Source organism: Taeniopygia guttata, chromosome 27 (genome assembly GCF_048771995.1).
Source record: "Taeniopygia guttata chromosome 27, bTaeGut7.mat, whole genome shotgun sequence".
Classification (NCBI taxonomy): Eukaryota; Metazoa; Chordata; class Aves; order Passeriformes; family Estrildidae; genus Taeniopygia; species Taeniopygia guttata.
The window spans coordinates 818,050-836,924 of record NC_133052.1 but is presented as its reverse complement, the minus strand read 5'-3'; the positions used below and the strand labels follow the sequence as shown (position 1 = coordinate 836,924).

Sequence of the window (18,875 nt, the reverse complement as noted above, 5' to 3'; positions counted from 1 at the left end):
GGGGATGATGGATCCGGGGCGCGGCGGGTGATGGGGTGTTAATGCGGGGGTTGGGGTGGGCTCAGACCCCCATAAAACCTTCGGGAAAGGCTCAAATCCCCCCAAAACCCCCCGGGAAAGGGTCTGGGACGGCAGAGAGGCTGATGGGAGCGCGGTTATGCAAATCAGCAGCTGCGTCACGAGGGGCGGGGTCACAGGGGAGGGGCGTGGCCTCAAGCAGCGCGGGCTCTGATTGGCTGCGTGATCTCCCCGGAGGGGCGTGGCTCGCGCTGATTGACAGCGGGGCGTGCCCGGATCGGCACGGGCTGGGGGCGGGGTTTGCTGCAGAGCGCGCCGCTGATTGGCTGAGGTGCGTTGATTGACAGCGGGTGTGTTGTTTGCGCGCGGCGCGGAGGAGGCGGGGCCGCGGCCGGGCCCGGGGGGCGCTGAGGGGACCCTGAGGGGACCCTGAGGGGACACCGGGGGGACACCAAAGGGACACCAAAGGGACAGTGGGGGGACACCGCGGGGACACCGCGGGGACAGCGGGGCCATGCGGCTGCTGCGGTGCCTCGGCAAGCGCGCGGCGCTGGCCGGCGTCCCCACCTACATCGAGCACTTCAGCAAGTTCTCTCCGTCGCCGCTCTCCATGAAGCAATTCCTGGACTTCGGTAAATAAAGGGAATTCCCTGCCCCCCGCCTTCCTGGGAATTCCCAGCCCCCTTTCCTGGGAATTCTCAGCCCCCCCTCCTGGGAATTCCCAGCCCCCATCCCTGGAATTCCTTCACACACTCTCCCCCAAGGCGTTCTCCCCTCCCCACCGATAAATCCAAAGGGTCTGGGGGCTGCCCCCCTCAGTGGGGCTGTGGGACGGGGTAACCCTGACCCCCCCAAAATCCCGTTATTTTTGGGGGCGGGGGGGGTTAACAACAGGTGGTTTCCTCATAGACCCCTTTGGGGGTATCCCCTGTGCCCCCCAGACCCCCTCATTTGGGGCACATCCTGACGACCCCCCCCTTCCCCAGTAAATACCCCCTGTGAGAGACCCTGGCCCCCCAAAATGGGCAGCTGGGACCCCCAATCCTCTCCAATGCCCCCGGGGGGGGATGTCCCCCATCGCTGTCACCCAGCCTGGCCCTGCCTTTGTCCCCTGCTCCCCAGACGGGCTGGGGGCTGCACTGCGGGGTCCCCCCAGTGTCCCCAGGGATGTGCCCCTCCAGGGCTTTGGGGTCAGCTGTGTCCCCACTGCCTTGTGGGGTGTCGGATCCTGCTTGGGGACCCCTCCCCGTGTCCCTGGGACCCTCCACGTGTCCCTGGGACCCCTCCCCGTGTCCCTGGGACCCCTCCCCGTGTCCCTGGGACCCCTCTCTGTGTCCCTGGGACCCCTCCCCGTGTCCCTGGGGACCCTCCCCGTGTCCCTGGGACCCCTTTCTGTGTCCCTGGGACCCCTCTCTGTGTCCCTGGGACCCCTCCCCGTGTCCCTGGGACCCCTCTCTGTGTCCCTGGCCCAGCTCCCTCTCTCCCAGCTGCACTCGGGGGTCTCCCAGCCCCAGTTTGGGCAGTTCTGGCTGGCACTGGGCACTGTCCTCCCCAGTGGGCTGAGCACTGTCCCCCTCCTGTCCCCCTCAGTGCCCCCCAATGTCCCCCACACCCTCCCCAGCCAAGCACCAGGACCTGCTCCTGTCCCCAGTGGGGACAGCACTGGCTCTGGGGGCTCACCCGTGTGTCCCCCCGTGTCCCCCCGTGTCCCCCCGTGTCCCCAGGCTCCAGCAATGCCTGTGAGAAGACGTCCTTCGCCTTCCTGCGCCAGGAGCTGCCCGTGCGCCTCTCCAACATCATGAAGGAGATCAACCTGCTCCCGGACCGGGTGCTGCGCACGCCCTCGGTGCAGCTGGTGCAGAGCTGGTCAGTCCTGGCCCTTGGGGACACGGGGACAGCGCCACGGGGCTGCTGGCACCGCCACGGGGCTGCTGGCACTGCTGGCACTGCCACGGGGCTGCTGGCACGGCCACGGGGCTGCTGGCACTGCTGGCACCGCCGCCGCCTGCTCCTGCGCTGGCTGGGGCCTGTGGGGTCCCACCGCTGCCACTCGCCCTGGGTCCCACTGCCACTGGTGTCACCCTCCTGCAGCTCCTGCCACCACCGTGTGTCCCACAGCTGTCACCTGCTGTCCTCCCCTGCGGGGAGCTGGCGTGGGGAGTGGCACACAGGGAGGGGTGCCAGGCAGGGCACTTGGCAGGGGTGACATGGGCTGCAGGTCCTCTGTCAGCAGGGGAGCCACCAGTGCCACCTGCTCCCTGAAAGCCACAGGATGTCCCTGTCCTGGGTGGGTCTGAGTGTCCCTTTAAGTGCCATGTCCCCATGCCAGTGCCAGTGCCAGCAGCGTGGCCCTTCTCCCGGCCACCACGTGACACGTTGTTTGTCCACTGTCCTGGGCCGCTGCCAGCGGGATCTGGCCGTGCCAGGGGGTCCGACCGTGCCACCCCCATCACAGCCCCAACCCCATCAGAGGCACCCTGTCCCCAGGTGTCCCCAGGTGTCCCCAGGTGCCAGCATCTGGGTGGGACAGTGACCCCCGGTGCAGCAGATTTTGGGGTGGGAGCGTGTGTTGAGGGGTGCTGGCCCTTGCGTGGTGTCACCTGGGGTGTCCCCTCTGTTTGGGGGTGCCAGCTGTGGGGTGACCATGTCCCCCCCAGGTACGTCCAGAGCCTGCTGGACATCATGGAATTCCACGACAGGGACCCCGAGGACCAAGCCACGCTGGGACAGTGAGTCAGGAGGTGACGGCGTGTCCTTGTCCCCAATTCCGGGGTGTCACCTCCTCCCAGAGCCGCGCTGGTGTCACCCAGGGCCACCCCGAGGTGGCGCCCCCAGCCCCGGTGCCACCGGAGCCAGCTCCGGGTTTTGCCAGCGCCCCCAGCTGGCGGGGAATCCCGGCCTGGATCGGGCCGTGCCCGGAGCGGGTGTCCCCAGCGCTGGCCCTGTCCCCGGGCAGGTTCACCAACGCGCTGGTGACAATCCGGAACCGGCACAACGACGTGGTCCCCACCATGGCGCAGGGGGTGATCGAGTACAAGGAGACGTATGGGGACGACCCCGTGTCCAACCAGAACATCCAGTACTTCCTGGACCGCTTCTACCTGAGCCGCATCTCCATCCGCATGCTCATCAACCAGCACAGTGAGGGCGAGGGGCTGCCCGGCCGGGGGTCCTGGCTGCCCCCCAGGGCGGGGGTGTCCCCAGAGCCCCCCGCAGTGTCCCCAGGGCTCTGTCCTGAGGGTCACCTCAGCCCCAGGGCTCTGTCCTGAGGGTCCCCCCAACCCCAGGGGTCTGTCCTGAGGGCCACCTCAGCCCCAGGGGTCTGTCCTGAGAGTAACCCCAGCCCCAGGTGTCTGTCCTGAGGGTCCCCCCAGCCCCAGGGCTCTGTCCTGAGGGTCCCCCCAGCCCCAGGGGTCTGTCCTGAGGGTCCCCCCAGCCCCAGGGGTCTGTTCTAAGGGTCCCCCCAGCCCCAGGGCTCTGTCCTGAGGGTCACCTCAGCCCCAGGGGTCTGTCCTGAGGGTCCCCCCAGCTCTAGGGGCCTGTCCTGAGGGTCCCCACCAGCCCCAGGGGTCTGTCCTGAGGGTCCCCACCAGCCCCAGGGATCCTGTCTTGGGCATCTCCCCTGGTGTGAAGTGTTCCCCCAGGTGCAGCCCCAGGGTGCCCCGGGGGTGTCCCCGGGGTGTCCCCAGCTCGCTGTCCCCTCCCCAGCCCTGCTCTTCGATGGCAGCACCAACCCCGCGCACCCCAAACACATCGGGAGCATCGACCCCCACTGCAACGTGGCCAACGTGGTGAGAGGTTGGTGGGCTCTGGGGTCCCCCCACGGCAGGGGCAGTTTGGGGGGGCGGGGGTCGCTTTGAAAATCCCCCTGGCACCACTCGTGTCACAAGTTTGGGGTGGCCTCAGCTAAAGTGTCCCCTGAGCTGTGCAGGAGACCCCAGGAACGTCCTGGGTCTGGAGGAATGGGGGATGTTCGGGGGTGGGAGGGACCCCAAAGGCTGCCCCAGGGTGGGGGGGACCCCAAAGGCTGCCCCTGCTGGTCCTGGGGGTGCTGAGCCCTCTGTCCCCCCCTTTGCCAGACGCCTACAACATGGCCAAGCTGCTGTGTGACAAATACTACATGGCCTCGCCCGACCTGGAGATCGAGGAGGTCAATGGTGAGGGGACAGCGGGGTGAGGGGACAGCGGGGTGAGGGGACAGTGGGGTGAGGGGACAGCGGGGTGAGGGGACAGGAGGGGCCCAGGCAGGGGGATCCTGGATAGCTCCTTTGGGTTTGGGGACTCTCAGGTGGCTCCTTTGGGTTTGGGGACTCTCAGGTGGCTCCTTTGGGTTTGGGGACTCTCAGGTGGCTCCTTTGGGTTTGGGGACTCTCAGGTGGCTCCTTTGGGGACTCTCAGGTGGCTCCTTTGGGTTTGGGGACTCTCAGGTGGCTCCTTTGGGGACTCTCAGGTGGCTCCTTTGGGTCTGGGGACCCTGGGGCAGGGGGATTTCTGTGTGGCTCATTTTGGGTTGGGGTCCTCGTCTCCTTTAGGATTGGGGTCCTTGTGACAGGGGTGCTTGGTTTCTGTAGTTTGGGGGTCCCTGCGATGGGGGGATTCTCAGGTGACCCCTTTAGGGGCCGGGGGAGTTTTGGGGTCAGGACTGTCCCCACCAATCCCCGTGTCCCTCCCCACCCCAGCCTGCAACTCGGAGCAGCCCGTGAGCATCGTCTACGTCCCGTCCCACCTGTACCACATGCTCTTCGAGCTCTTCAAGGTAGCCCAGCCCTTTGGGGGGTGCCGGGGGGCTGTTGGGGACCCCCTGACACCCCCGGGGGGGCCGTGTGTCCCCAGAACGCCATGAGAGCCACGGTGGAGAGCCACGAGAGCAGCCCCCGGCTGCCGGCCATCAGGGTGCTGGTGGCCCTGGGCCAGGAGGACCTGTCCATCCGGGTGAGGGACCCAGCCCCGCTTTGGGCGGGGGCTTTGGGGAGGGGGGCAGGAGCGGGGGTGTCACCTGCTGCGCTGTCCCCAGATGAGTGACAGGGGCATGGGGGTGCCCCTGAGGAAGATCGAGCGGCTCTTCAGCTACATGTACTCCACTGCCCCCACCCCCCAGCTGGGCTCCGGGGGGGCCCCCCTGGTACGTGACCCCCCCCGGGGAGGGGAGAGGGGTTGGGGGGCGTTTGAGGGGCTGCAGTGGCACGGGGAGGTTTGGGGGTGGCTGGAGTGGCCTGGGAGTGTTTTGGGGGAGATTGGGGTGGGCTGGAGTGGCACGGGGAGGTTTGGGGGTCGTTTGGGGACCTGGAGTGGCACAGGGAGGTTTGGCCTTGGCCTGGCACCTTTTGGGGACGTTTAGGTTGGCATGGGGACATTTGGTGGCATGGGGGTGCTTGGAAGTAGCATGGGGACCCTTTGGGGTGGCATAGAGACCCTTTGGGGTGGCAGTGGGACCCTTTGGGGTGACACAGAGACCTTTGGGGTGGCATAGAGACCCTTTGGGGTGGCAGTGGGACCCCTTGGGGTGTCATGGGGACCCTTTGGGGTGGCAGTGGGACCATTTGGGGTGGCATAGAGACCCTTTGGGGTGGCAGTGGGACCCTTTGGGGTGACACAGAGACCTTTGGGGTGGCATAGAGACCCTTTGGGGTGGCAGTGGGACCCCTTGGGGTGTCATGGGGACCCTTTGGGGTGGCAGTGGGACCATTTAGGGTGGCAGTGGGACCCTTTGGGGTGGCAGTGGGCCCCTGTGTCCATTCTGGGGCCCTTTGGCGGTGCCACCACGACCGCTGGCAGTGCCAGGGGACACTCCTGGCTCTTCCTGGGTCGCTGTGGGGAGGCCGGGGGTGCCCTGGGGGTGCCCTGGGGGTGCCCTGGGGGTGCCCCCCAGCCCCGGGGACCCCCCAGCCCGATTTGCTCGCCCCCCAGGCCGGCTTTGGCTACGGGCTGCCCATCTCCCGCCTCTACGCCAAGTACTTCCAGGGCGACCTGCAGCTCTTCTCCATGGAGGGCTTCGGCACCGACGCCGTCATCTACCTGAAGGTGGGTGCCCGTGCCCGGCCCCGGCCCGGGGGGGGTCCGGACCCGCCCTGAGCCCCGTGCCCACCCCCAGGCGCTGTGCACGGAGTCGGTGGAGCGGCTGCCCGTGTACAACAAGTCGGCGTGGCGGCACTACCAGGCCAGCCAGGAGGCGGGGGACTGGTGCGTGCCCAGCACCGAGCCCAAGAACACCTCCACCTACCGCGTGCCCTGAGCCCCCCCGGGACCCCCAACCCACCCACGAGGTGTCCCCGGGGGGGTTTGGCATTTCCAGGGAAGGTGTCCCCGCCTTGGTGGCACTTGGGGACAGAGCTGGGGGGGGTGGAGCAGCGCCTGTTGTTCCCTCACTGCCCCCCAAAGTTCCCACCCGCCGCAGGGGTGTCCCCCACCCCAGCAAGGGACTGCTCCTGTCCCAGTAGGACCAGTAGCACTTCCCTGCACCCTGGTGGGGTGGGGGGACGGGGCCTGAGCCCCCCTGCCACGTTCCTGTCCCCGTTCCCTCCCTTTTGTTGCACTGAGCTGTGCCCACCCCCCACTTGCTGTGACCTGCTCAGCCCCCAAATTCCCCCCTGACCCCCAGACCCCTCCCCACTGTCAATAAATTGGATGTTGACTGAGCCCTGTGGTGGTTTGGGGTCCTGGTGCCGGGCCGGGGGGGGCACAGGAACCCGGGGGCGGCGGGGGAGGGTCTGCCCCGCCCGGTGCCGAACGGACCCCCGGGATGGGCTGGGGGACACGCCGGGACCCGGGGGGCACCGGGGGGCACCGGGGGCGCGGGGGGACACGCGGGGTGCTGAAGGGACAGCGACCGACGCGGGCACCGAGGGCACGGTGCCCACCCACCCCAGTGCCCCCCAGTCCTTCCCAACCCTCCCAGTGCCCCCCAGTCCTTCCCAACCCTCCCAGTGCCCCCCAGTCCTTCCCAACCCTCCCAGTGCCCCCCAGCCCTTCCCAACCCTCCCAGTGCCCCCCAGCCCTTCCCAACCCTCCCAGTGCCCCCCAGTCCTTCCCAACCCTCCCAGTGCCCCCCAGCCCCGGGGGCTCCTCCCAGTGCCCCACCCCACCGTGCCCATCTCCCCCGGTGCCCCCCAGTCCCTCCCAGTGCCCCCCCACTTCACTCCCAGTCCTCCCAGTTCCCCCCCATCCTTCCCAGCCCTTCTCACCCTCCCCAGTGCCCCCCACCCCCTCCCACCCCTTGCCGCGACCCCAAATGATTCCCCCCATTCCCCCCCACCCTTCCCAGCCCCCCCAGTGCCCCCCACCCCTTGCCGCGACCCCAAATGATTCCCCCCATTCCCCCCCACCCTTCCCAGCCCCCCCAGTGCCCCCCACCCCTTACCGCGACCCCCAAATGATTCCCCCCATTCCCCCCAGTGCCCCCCCAGCCCACCCGCCGGCAGAGGGGGGCAGGGGGGGGGCCGAGGCCGCGGTTTTGGGGCGGGGGTGGCGGTTTTGGGGCGGGGGGCGCTGCGAGCGGGAGCGGTGCATACATAGGTACATTATATATAGTATATACACCCACAGGTACACGTGTGAGATTAAATAACCCCGGCCCCCCCCCTCTTAAATAGCCCCCTCCCCCCTCCCCAAGTGGCTCCAATCCAGTCGGACCCCCCGACCCCTCCCCACCCCCTCCCCCCGCCCCGCGCCCCCCCCGCTCCCCTTCCCAGTATAACCAGTCTGGCTCCCAGTTGCCCCCACATCCAGTTACTGTCGGAGACTCGGGGCGGGGGGGCAGAACCGAAATGAAAATTAAAGGGGTCCCCCCCGGGCCGGGGGGCGGGGGTGTCCCAGCCCCACAGAAATGCTGTGATTTGTTTTGGGGGGGGTATTTACAGGTGAGGGGGTGGGAGCATCGCCCCCACCCCAGAGGGGACCCCACAGAGGGGTGCCAGGCAGCGCCCCCTTTTTGGGGGGGCAGTGGGGCTGGTGCCCCCCATCCCCCGCGGGGTGGCGAAGGCTCGGGGGTCCCCCCTGCCCGGCGATGGTGGCACTGAGCGGGGAGGGGGGGGACGCTCGGGGCCCCCCAGTGGCGCTGCTCCCGGGGTCACCTCGATGTGGGGCTGGGGGCGAGTCCTGGGGGCCCCCCGGCTCGCGTGGGGCTGGGGGCGAGTCCGTGGGGCCCCCCCGGCTCGCGTGGGGCTGGGGGCGAGTCCGTGGGGCCCCCCCGGCCGCGCTCCGGCGAGCCCCGAGGGGAGGAGCTGGGTCTGGGGGGGCTCCCAGTGTCCCCCCCAGCATGGCTCGCAATCTGGGGGGGGGGGGGGGGACATCGTCCCGTGTCCCCTCCCCACAGCGTGTCCGGGGGTGGGGGGGGTCGCGTGGAGGGGAGGGGGAGGCCTGGGGGGGGGGGGGCGCGCCCCCCCGCGGGTCCATCACGTCACACGAGACTCACAGGGGACACGGACACGAACGGGGGTGTCCCCGCGCCCCCCCCCCAATCTGTGCCCCCGTGGGGGGGTGGGGGGCACCAGGAGGCCTTGGCGGGGTCTCACCTCCCTCCCCCACCCCCCGGGGAAGGGCTGAGGGGAGGGGCAGGGCCGGGGTGGGGGTGGGGTGGGGGCCCCCCAGGATCGCTGCGGATTTGGAGGGTGGTTAGGCCGGGTTGGAATTTTTCAGTGTCTGCAGCCTGGCCTCCAGTTCGGAGATCTGAAAAACAGCAAAGGGGACAGGTCTCAGCGGGGGGACACACCGGGGGGGACACGGGGACACCGGGGGGGACACAGCCATGGGGGGGACACGGGGACACCGGGGGGGACACGGGGACACCGGGGGGGACACAGCCATGGGGGGGACACGGGGACACCGGGGGGGACACGGTGGGGGGGGGACACAGCCATGGGGGGGACACAGGGGGCGGGGGGGGGCACAGGGGGGACACACTGGGGTGACAGGGGGGTGCATTGGGCTGATTGGGGGGACAATGGGGTGACTGGGGGACACACAGGAGTGACTGGGGAGCACTGGGGTGATTGGGGGACACATTGGGGGGCACACAGGGGTGACTGGGATGCACACAGGGGTGACTGGGGACACACGGGAGTGACTGGGGGGCACACGGGGGTGACTGGGGACACACGGGGGTGACTGGGGGACACATAGGAGTCACTGGGGGGCACACGGGGGTGACTGGGGGGCACACTGGGGTGACTGGGGGGCACACTGGGGTGACTGGGGGGCACACAGGGGTAACTGGGGACACACAGGGGTGACTGGGGGGCACATAGGAGTCACTGGGGGGCACACAGGAGTGACTGGGGGGCACACTGGGGTAACTGGGGCACACGGGGGGCACAGGGGTGGGCTGGGATGGGGAGGGGGCTGCAGGCAGGTGCTGGGTGAGTCTCTGTGGGATGCCAGGGGACATTTTGGGGGGTGATGGAGGTGGCTGAGTGGGGGGGGCTGTGCTGGGTCTTGGGGACCTCCCCGCTGTGCCCTGGTGCCCCCCGGCCGGGCGGGGCCGGCCCCTCCCCCGGGAGCCGCCGGGCGGGATCCTTTGGGATCCGGTGGCCACGAGGGATCCGCTCTGCCCCGCACGGCCCCGGCGGGCCCGGGGGGATCCAGCATGACCAGCATGGGATCCCAACGGGAGCGCGCCGGGCCCTGATCACCGGATCCCAACGGGAGCGTGCTGGGCCCCGCTCACAGGGATCCCGTGGATGCCCCGCACCCGGCACCGATCACCGGGATCCTGTGGATCCCCTGCGCCGGTCACTGGGATCCCGTGGATCCCCCCCACGCCGCCGGGATCCGCAGCAGGGCAGATCCCTCTCGCCCCCTCGGGGGATGTCAGGCCCCGGAGCTGGAGCCCGGCAGATCCGCTGTGATCCAGAGCGGGATCCAGCGCTGGGAGGAGGCTCGGGGCGCCCGGGCACATCCCGGGTAGATCCCGATCAGATCCTGGGCAGATCCCGATCAGATCCCAGGCACATCCCAGGCACATCCCGGGCACATCCCAAGCAGATCCCAAGAAGATCCCAAGAAGATCCCGGGCACATCCTGGGCACATCCTGGACAGATCCTGGACAGATCCCCAGAAGATCCCGAGGAGATCCCGAGCAGATCCTGGGCAGATCCCAGGCAGATCCCATCCCGAGCGATCCGGCGGCGGGAGCAGGTCCGCTGGCGGCCGATGCGCACGGTCCGGGGGGATCCGCGGCTCAGTCCGGGGTCGGGCTCCATCGCTGGCGCGGCGGGCGGGGGGTCAGGGACACGCCGCGTCCCGGCGCCCCGTGCCCACCTTCTCCTGCAGCTTCTCCATCTCCTCCCGGTGCGCCAGCTCCGACTCCTCCAGCACGCGCCGCTGCGCCGTCTCCTTCTTCAGGAACTCGATCTCCCTGCGGGAGCCCGGCCCGTCAGCGGCCCCGCCGCCACCCCGGGGTGCAGGCAGGGCCCCCCGCAGCCACCCCGGGGTGCAGGGCTGGGCTGGGCCCCGCCGGGCGGGTTGGGGTGCCCGGGGATCCCCCGGGGGGTTCGGGAAGGAGCCGGTGCCCCGCGGGCCGTGGGGTCCTGGGGGGGAGCTCAAGGCTCAGCCCGGGGCAGGGACACCAACCCGGGGCAGGGACACCGGCCGGGGCGATCTGAGGCGGATCCGTGCCAGGGGAGGGTCCCTGCCAGGGACAAAGCGTGCCCAGAAGGGGATGGACACACGGGATGGACAGATGGACAGGGATGGACACACATGATGGACACACGGGATGGACACACGGACAGGGATGGACACACGGGATGGACACACGGGATGGACACACGGACAGGGATGGACACACATGATGGACACACGGGATGGACACACGGACAGGGATGGACACACGGGATGGACACACGGGATGGACACACGGACAGGGATGGACAGATGGACAGGGATGGACACACGGACAGGGATGGACACACGGGATGGACACACAGGATGGACACACGGACAGGGATGGACACACGGACAGGGATGGACACACGGGATGGACACACAGGATGGACACACGGACAGGGATGGACACACGGACAGGGATGGACACACGGGATGGACACATGGGATGGACACACAGGATGGACACATGAACAGGGATGAACACACGGGATGGACACACGGATGGACACACGGGATGGACACACAGACAGGGATGGACACAGAGACAGGGATGGACACACGGATGAACACACGGGATGGACACACGGATGGACACACGGGCAATGGGATGGCCCCTCAGCCCAGGGTGTGGCTCGGCCCCTGGCACGGTCAGTGCCCAGGGACGGGGGTGCCCGGGAGGGGTGGGACACCCCGGGGACGGGTCCCTCCCCGCGGGGACCCCGGAGCTCCTCACTTCTGCTGGTACTCCTTGATGAGCCGCTTGGCCTTGCTGTACTTGCGCTCCAGGGTCTGGTACTGGGCCTGGGTCTCCTTGAGGTGCTCGTCCACGGCCTGGCACAGGTTCTGCGCCTCCATCCAGTACCCCTCCAGCTTCTCCATGCGCTCCTTGTTCTCCTCCACGCTCTGCTCCAGCTGCGCCTTCTCGGCCCTCCAGCGCGCCTTCTCCTGCTCCAGGCCCTGCAGCTGGGGACAGCGGGGTCACCGCGGCTGGGGCACGGACGGGGGGTGGCACATGGCATGGTGTGGCATGGCACAGCACGGCCGGGGGGTGGCACATGGCGCGGTGTGGCACGGCACAGCATGGCCAGGGCATGGCACACAGCACAGCCAGGGGATGGGACACGGCATGGACAGGGGATGGCACAGCCAGGGGATGGCACACAGCCCACTATGGCACAGCATGGCACAGCCAGGCGACAGGCAGGACACGGCAGGACGTGGAACGGCCCAGGCAGGGCAGGTGGAGAAGGACGCTCAGGGTGCCAGGGCCGCTGCCAGGGTGTGCCCCCACCCCCGGGCAGCCAGGACCCCTCCTCACCTTCCTCTTGAGCTGCTGGATCTCAGCCTCGGTCACGGCGTGCTTGATCTGGAGCTGTGGGAGAGCCGGGTGGGCATGGGGTGGGCACAGGGTGGGCACGGGGTGGGTACAGCCCCCAGGCGGGCACCCCTGCCCTCTCCCAGCCCCTCTCACCTCCTTGAACTTGTGCACCAGCTTCTCGGGGTCCATCTCCACGGGGGACAGCGCGTCCTCGTTCTCGGCCAGCTCGAACACCTCGATGGCCATCTCCCCGCCGGGGAACATGGGGCTCATCTCCTCCTCCTCGTCCGTGGCGTACTCGCCGGTCTGCGGCGGGCACGGGCAGGGTTGGCACCCGGGGGTCCCCGCCGCGCCAGCCCCGGGGCGCGTGCCCTCACCTCCTCGTCGTCCTCGGCGTAGTGGGAGTAGCGCTGCTCCATCATCTCCCGCTGCCAACGCTCCTGCTCCAGCGTCTGCTGGATCAGCTGCGCCACCTCGCTCTGCTCGCCCGGCTTCTCCCGCCCGATCAGGAACCTGCGGGGCACCGCCGGGGCTCAGGGGGCACTGCCCGGGGCTCAGGGGGCACCGCCGGGGCTCAGGGGGCACCTCCCGGGCTCAGGGGGCACCGCCCGGGCTCAGGGGGCACCTCCCGGGGCTCAGGGGGGTGCCGGGGCTCAGGGGGCACCTCCCGGGGCTCAGGGGGGCACCGGGGCTCAGGGCACCGCCGGGGCTCAGGGGGCACCTCCCGGGGCTCAGGGGGCACCTCCTGGGGCTCAGGGGGCACCTCCCGGGCTCAGGGAGGTGTCGGGGCTCAGGGGGGCGCCGGGGCTCAGGGGGCACCGCCCGGGGCTCAGGGGGCACCGGGGCTCAGGGGGTGCTGCAGGGCTTGGGAGGACGTGGGGGCACTTTGGGGGGCACCGGGGTGGCACTCGGGGGGGAACAGGGGACTCTGGGGACAGGCTGGGGGGACGTGGGGCAGGGGTGTGGGGCAGGGACCCCCAGAGTGTGGGACAGGGACCCCCAGGGTGTGGGGCAGGGACCCCCGTAGCTGAGCCCAGCCTGGGGGTCTCCAGGGGCCGGCTGGGGGATGGCTGTGGGGTAGGGACCCCCGGGTGTGGGGCAGGGATCCCCGGGCTGTGGGGCAGGGAGCCCCGGGGTGTGGGGCAGGGATCCCCGGGGTGTGGAGCAGGGATCCCCGGGGTGTGGGGCAGGGACCCCCGTGAGTTCACCCCACCCCGGGGGGCTCCGGGGGTCCCCACAACCCGCCCAGCTCGTACCGCACGCGTCCCTTGGTGTTCCTGAGCACGGAGGCGGCGAAGCTCTGCGTGACCCCCACCAGGCTGGTGCCATCCACCTCCACGATCAGGTCGTTCACCTGGATCCTGGCACAGGGCCGCGCTCTCAGCCCCACGGCGGCCGTGGGGCACAGCCGTGTGTGCCCCCCACGCCCCCCGGCCGTGCCGTCCCGTCCCGTCCCGTCCCGTACCTGCCGTCCCGGTGCGCCGCCCCCCCTTCCGTCACCGTCTTGACGAAGATGCCCAACTTCTCCAGGCCCATGTCGGCCCCCGCGCCCATCCCGATGATGCTGATGCCGAGCCCCTCCGAGTCTGTGGGGCACAGAGCCGTGTCCCGCCGGGCTGGCACCCCGGGGTGCCCCCGGGCTCCCTTTGGGCAGCACCCACCTTTCTCCAGCTCCACCGGGAACAGGTCGAGCCTCTCCACCCTCTTCTCCAGCTCGTACTCGGCCGAGGCCGCCATGGGGTCCACGTCCTCATTGCGGCGGTCGTAATCCTCGTTGGAGTAAGTGCTGAACACCTGGGGGGGCCAGGGGGGGCTCAGCCGGGGGGAGAGCCCCACAGGAGCCCCCCGGGAACGCCGGGGTGGCACCGAGCCCGTGGGAGCCCCGAGAACCCCAGATGGTGCCATGGAGCGAGGGGGAAGGAGGAAGGGCTGGGGGGCGGCTCGGGGGCAGGGGACAGTGCCCAGACACCCCAAACCCCCCTGGGCTCCCCAAACCCCCTGGGCTGGGTGCCCAGACACCCCAAACTCCCCCGGGCTGGGTGCCCAGACACCCCAAACCCCCTGGGCTCCCCAGACCCCCCTGGGCTGGGTGCCCAGACACCCCAAACCCCCCGGGCTGGGCCAGCAGGCTGCTGTCCCCGGGAGGGGGTGGCAGATGTCCCTGAGGGGCCCCGGATTAGGGCCAGCACGGGGATAAAGCCCGGCCACAACGGGCTGAGCCTCAGGGGACAAAGCCCGGTGACACCCAGGGATGGGCAGGAGCCGCCCCTGTGGCACCCAGGGGTGGTGGGGACAGGCCGGTGTCCCCCCGGCCGCACCCATCCCTGGGGGTCCCCTGCTGTGCCCCCCTCCCGTCCTGTTCCCTGTTCCCTGGGGGATTTGGGGTGTGGGGGGGCCCTGCAATGTGTCCCCAGTGCTGGGCGGGGTGGGATCCCCAGTGTCACCCACCCACCCCACTGTGGGTTTGGGGGGCTTGGCAGTACCTGGGCAGGGGTCTGGGGGGCTCTAACAGCAGGGTGCCCCCCCTGCCCCAGCTGAGAGGGTTTGGGTGGAGCAGAACACCCCAAAAACACCATCCATGGGGTGAGCAGAGCCCCCCAAAACCCCCATCCATGGGGTGAGCAGAGCCCCCCAAAACCCCCATCCATGGGGTGAGCAGAGCCCCCCAAAACCCCCATCCATGGGGTGAACAGAGCATCCCAAAACCCCCATCCATGGGGTGAGCAGAGTCCCCCCAAACCCCCATCCATGGGGTGAGCAGAGCCCCCCAAAACCCCCATCCATGGGGTGATCAGAGCACCCCAAACCCCCATCCATGGGGTGAGCAGAGCCCCCCAAACCCCCATCCATGGGGTGATCAGAGCCCCCCAAAACCCTCATCCATGGGGTGATCAGAGCACCCCAAAATCCCCATCCACAGCCCGGGCACCTCCCCAGGGCTGGGCTGTCCCCGTCCCACGGCAGCAGGGCCCCCTCGGGGTGCAGCCCCCCGTTCCACGACCACCCGTGTCCCCGGCGTGGCTGTCCCCGTCCCAGGTGGGGCCACCCACCCGCTCTGACTCAGAGCCAGAATTTAGGCCGGGCTCCAAAAATAACCCGGCTCCGGCACAAAGCGGCCGCTGCTCCCGCGGCCGGGGGGATCCGGGCCGGAGGGAGCCCCCCGAAACAGCCGCACGGCCCCTCCATCCCCCTCCCCACCCCGGCCGGGCACCCCGAACCCCGCAGCATCCCTGCCGGGAGCGGGGGGAGCTGCCGCCCACCCGCCACGCTGCCGAGCACTTCCCCTTCCTCCCTTCCTCCCTTCCTCCCTTCCTCCTCTTCCTCCCCTTCCTCCCCTTCCTCCACTTCCCGAAACCGTCCTGGGCACACGGGGGGGCACACGGGGGGCGCATCCCCCCATCGCCACCTTGTCCCCAGGGACCCCCGGGCAGGGAGGAGCCCCGGCCCCTCAAACCGGAGCATTTTGGGCATCCCCACCCAAAATTGGAGCGGTTTTGGCCCGGCCTGGGCACCACACGGGGTGGGGGGTGGCACCGGGCGCTGTGCCTGGCCCACCACAGTGGGTCCCAGTGCCACCTGTCCCCACCACACCGGCCCTGGGGTCCTGGAATGGCCCTTAATTAGCCAGCTCATTAGCCAGGCCCAGGCCCTGCTGCCCCGGGGACGGGGACAGGGACAGGGACAGGGACACAGGGACAGGGACAGGGACACAGGGACAGGGACAGGGACACAGGGACAGGGACACGCAGCCCTGTCCCATGGGGGGCACAGGGCATGAGGACACAGACCCCCAGCCCCTTTTTCTGTCCCTGCCAAAGGGGTGATTGTGTGTGGGGGGGTCACACACCCCACTCTGGGCTGCCCCTCACCCTGGGGCACCCCTCACCCTGGGGCACCCCTCACCCTGGTACCCCTCACCCTGGGGCACCCCTCACCCTGGTACCCCTCACCCTGGTACCCCTCACCCTGGGGTACCCCTCACCCTGGGGTATCTCTCACCCTGGTACCCCTCACCCTGGGGTACCCCTCACCCTGGGGCACCCCTCACCTTGGGGTACCCTGACCCTGGGGTACCCCTCACCCCGGTACCCCTCACCCTGGGGCACCCCTCACCCTGGGGCACCCCTCACCCTGGGGTACCCTGACCCTGGGTGCCCTCCCTGCCTCCCTCCAGGCTCACCTGGATGGGCGCTGTGCTGAACTGGATCTTGCGGTTGGGGACGGGCTCCTCTTCCTCGGACAGCCCCGCGATCTCCACGCAGCCCGACTCGGGCTCGTACAGCCCTTCGGCCTCCTCCTCCTCCTCCAGCCCGCTGCCCCCCGAGTCCTCCCCGAGCCCGCTGTAGGCACTTATGTCCACCAGGTCGGCCTCGGAGAAGTCCTCCTTCTTGGCCTCCTCGGAGCCGTCGCCCTCCTCCGCCCGCTCGCCCTTGACGCCCTCGGCCGCCCCCGAGCCCCCGTCCGGCCGGGGGGCTGCGGCCGCCGGACCCTCGTCCCCTTTGGCGGGCTGGGGCGCGGGCACCGCTTCACCCGGCCCCTTCTCCTCCTCCTCCTCCTCCTCCTCCTCCTCCTCCTCGCCCTCCGCGCTCTCCTCCACCTCCACGGGTTTGATCTTGCACACCTCCTGCACCCTCGGCGCGGCCGCCTCCTTCTCCACCGGCCTCCCGCTCTTGGCGGCCGCCCTGTCCTCGTCGGGCGGCCGGGCACGTGCCGGGGCGGTGTGGGCAGCGTGGGCATCGCGGGCATCGCGGGCATCGCCCGGCCGCGGTGCCTCGAAGGCGCGGGGCCGCCTGGCCGCCGCCTTAGCGCCCGGTGGCGCGGCCGCCCGGCCGGGGGCCTTGTGCAGGTTGTTCCGCAGGTCGGCCTTCTCGAAGACGGCGCTGAGCTGGCTCACGGTGGGCGACACGGCCTCGGCGTCCAGCTTGTCCAGCGCCTCGGTGCTGCCGTTGAACCGCACCACCACGTCCAGCTTGCGGTCCTGGAAGCCGGCGCGCTCCTTGCGCAGCAGCAGCTTGGTGCTGGTGGCCTTCTCCTGCGGGCTCCTCTCGAAGATCTTGCGGGTCTCCTGCAGCTTGGAGAAGGGTTTCTCGGGCTTGGAGTCGAAGCGGCTGACGCGCTCCGAGACGCTGGTGCCCAGCTTGAGGAGGCTGCCCTGGTCCACGCCGTCGCCGAGGCTGCCGGCGCGGGGCAGGGACAGGCGCACCGGCTTCTCCTTGGCCTTGGCCAGGTCGCAGGCGCCCTCGGGGCCGGGCGCCGTCCCCATCTGCAGGAACATGTTCTTGATCCGATGCACGTTGGAGCCATACTTCTTGCCGCGGCTCTTCTTGCCGTCCTCGCCCTCGGCCTCCTTTGTGGGCGCCAGCGCCTGGATGCTGGCCTCGTAGGCGTTCCGGTGCGGGGACGCGCTGCGCAGCCCCCCGGCCCCCGCCGCGCCCCCGGCCGGGGGGGCTCCCCCGGCCCCGCCGGCCTCGGTCCTCAGCATGGTCCCGGCGCCCGCATCGCTCGCCGCCACCGCCGCCGCCGCCCCCGGGCCCCGCGCCCGCTACCGCGCCATGGGCGGGGGGCTGTGCCGGGGGGCTGTGCCGGGGGGCAGCGCTGCCCCGGCCCGGTCAGGCCATGGCCATCCCGCGGGTCCCTCCGCCGCGCCGCTCCTTCCTTCCTGCCTTCCTTCCTCCCTCCCCGCTCCTCCTCCTCCTCCTCTTCCCCTTTCTGGTGATGGAGCCGCCGCCGCCGCCGCCGCCGCCGCGCTCTGCCCGCCCCGCTGCCCGCAGAGCCCTCTGGGTCTGAGCGCCGCTGCTCTTCCTCTTCCTCAGCCGCGCTTCGGCCTCGGCGCCGCCGCAGCCCGGCCACGGGGAGCCCCGCGCCGGGGTCCCCTCCCCACGCCCGCACCGGGTCCCCTCCCTGCGGCGGGGCCCCCCCGGCGGCCGCGCTGTGCAGCCTGGGGCCCCCCCGCCGCCGGCTCGGCCGCCCCCCGGCTCTGTCCCCGCGTGTCCCCCGCTTCTGTCCCCGCGTGTCCCCCCCAGCCCCATCCCCGCGTGTCCCCCCAGCCCCATCCCCGCGTGTCCCCCCCAGCCCCATCCCCGCGTGTCCCCCCCAGTTCCATCCCCGCGTGTCCCCCCCCAGTTCCATCCCCGCGTGTCCCCCCCAGCCCCATCCCCGCGTGTCCCCCCCAGCCCCATCCCCGCGTGTCCCCCCCAGTTCCATCCCCGCGTGTCCCCCCCAGCCCCATCCCCGCGTGTCCCCCCCAGCCCCATCCCCGCGTGTCCCTCCCAGTTCCATCCCCGCGTGTCCCCCCCCAGTTCCATCCCCGCGTGTCCCCCCCAGCCCCATCCCCGCGTGTCCCCCCCAGTTCCATCCCCGCGTGTCCCCCCCAGTTCTGTCCCCGCATCCCCCTCCCCAGATCAGTCCCCTTGTCCCCCCGTTCTGTCCCCCTGTCCCCTCAGTCTCGCCCCTGCACCCCCCAGATTTGTACCCACCCCCCGATCTGTCCCCCCATCCTGTCCCCACATCATCCCCCATCCTTCCCTCACATCCCCCCGCCTTTGTCCCCATGTCCCCCCATCCTGTCCCCATATCCCCCCCAGTTTGTACCCCCGTCCCCCCATCCCCCCCCCGTTTGCACCCCCGTCCCCCCATCCTGTCCCTGTGCCCCTTCCGGCTCTGTCCCCGTGTCCCCTCTCCAGTCCCTGTGTCCCCTCACTTTTACCCACTTGTCCCCTGCTCCCCCGCCCCGGGTGTCCCTCGCTGTCCCCACAGGACCCCAATGTCCCCCTCAGCCCCTCCGGGGGTGCGGCGCATCCCCTGGCAGTGCCACTCCGCGGTGGCGGGCGGGGACACCGTGCCGAGTGTCCGGACCGGGGGGACAGTGCGGCCCCCCGTTTCTGCAGGGCCGGGGGGGATTTTGGGGGGTAATTTGCGCTTTTTGCCTCCCCCCGG

The 18,875-nt window shown here is 70.3% G+C and overlaps 2 protein-coding genes across 5 annotated transcripts; one reads left to right on the top strand and one right to left on the bottom strand.

The window, feature by feature from the left end:
* The first annotated feature begins 384 nt into the window (after positions 1-384).
* On the top strand, positions 385-6,653 carry PDK2 (pyruvate dehydrogenase kinase 2). Of its 3 annotated transcripts, XM_072919118.1 has the most exons (11): positions 385-650; positions 1,743-1,884; positions 2,676-2,747; positions 2,975-3,159; positions 3,727-3,816; positions 4,098-4,175; positions 4,698-4,774; positions 4,852-4,950; positions 5,033-5,140; positions 5,926-6,039; positions 6,110-6,653. In XM_072919118.1, the coding sequence occupies exons 1-11, from the start codon at positions 533-535 to the stop codon at positions 6,248-6,250; spliced, it is 1,224 nt and encodes a 407-aa protein (XP_072775219.1). In that variant the 5' UTR covers positions 385-532; the 3' UTR covers positions 6,251-6,653. The 3 variants fall into 3 exon arrangements, with proteins under 3 accessions (XP_072775219.1, XP_072775221.1, XP_072775220.1); XM_072919120.1 differs by lacking the exon at positions 2,676-2,747 and having other exon boundaries at positions 397-650; positions 6,110-6,260; XM_072919119.1 differs by lacking the exons at positions 5,926-6,039; positions 6,110-6,653 and adding an exon at positions 5,281-5,415 and having other exon boundaries at positions 397-650; positions 5,033-5,209.
* Positions 6,654-7,516: 863 nt separating this feature from the next.
* Positions 7,517-17,901, bottom strand: PPP1R9B (protein phosphatase 1 regulatory subunit 9B). Of its 2 annotated transcripts, none has more exons than XM_072919107.1 (10): positions 16,120-17,901; positions 13,601-13,733; positions 13,405-13,525; positions 13,196-13,300; positions 12,317-12,452; positions 12,093-12,245; positions 11,940-11,993; positions 11,355-11,578; positions 10,274-10,370; positions 7,517-8,682 (listed from the first exon to the last, which is right to left on the bottom strand). In XM_072919107.1, the coding sequence occupies exons 1-10, from the start codon at positions 17,419-17,421 to the stop codon at positions 8,629-8,631; spliced, it is 2,379 nt and encodes a 792-aa protein (XP_072775208.1). In that variant the 5' UTR covers positions 17,422-17,901; the 3' UTR covers positions 7,517-8,628. The 2 variants fall into 2 exon arrangements, with proteins under 2 accessions (XP_072775208.1, XP_072775207.1); XM_072919106.1 differs by having other exon boundaries at positions 11,355-11,584; positions 16,120-17,900.
* Between the last annotated feature and the right edge of the window lie 974 nt (positions 17,902-18,875).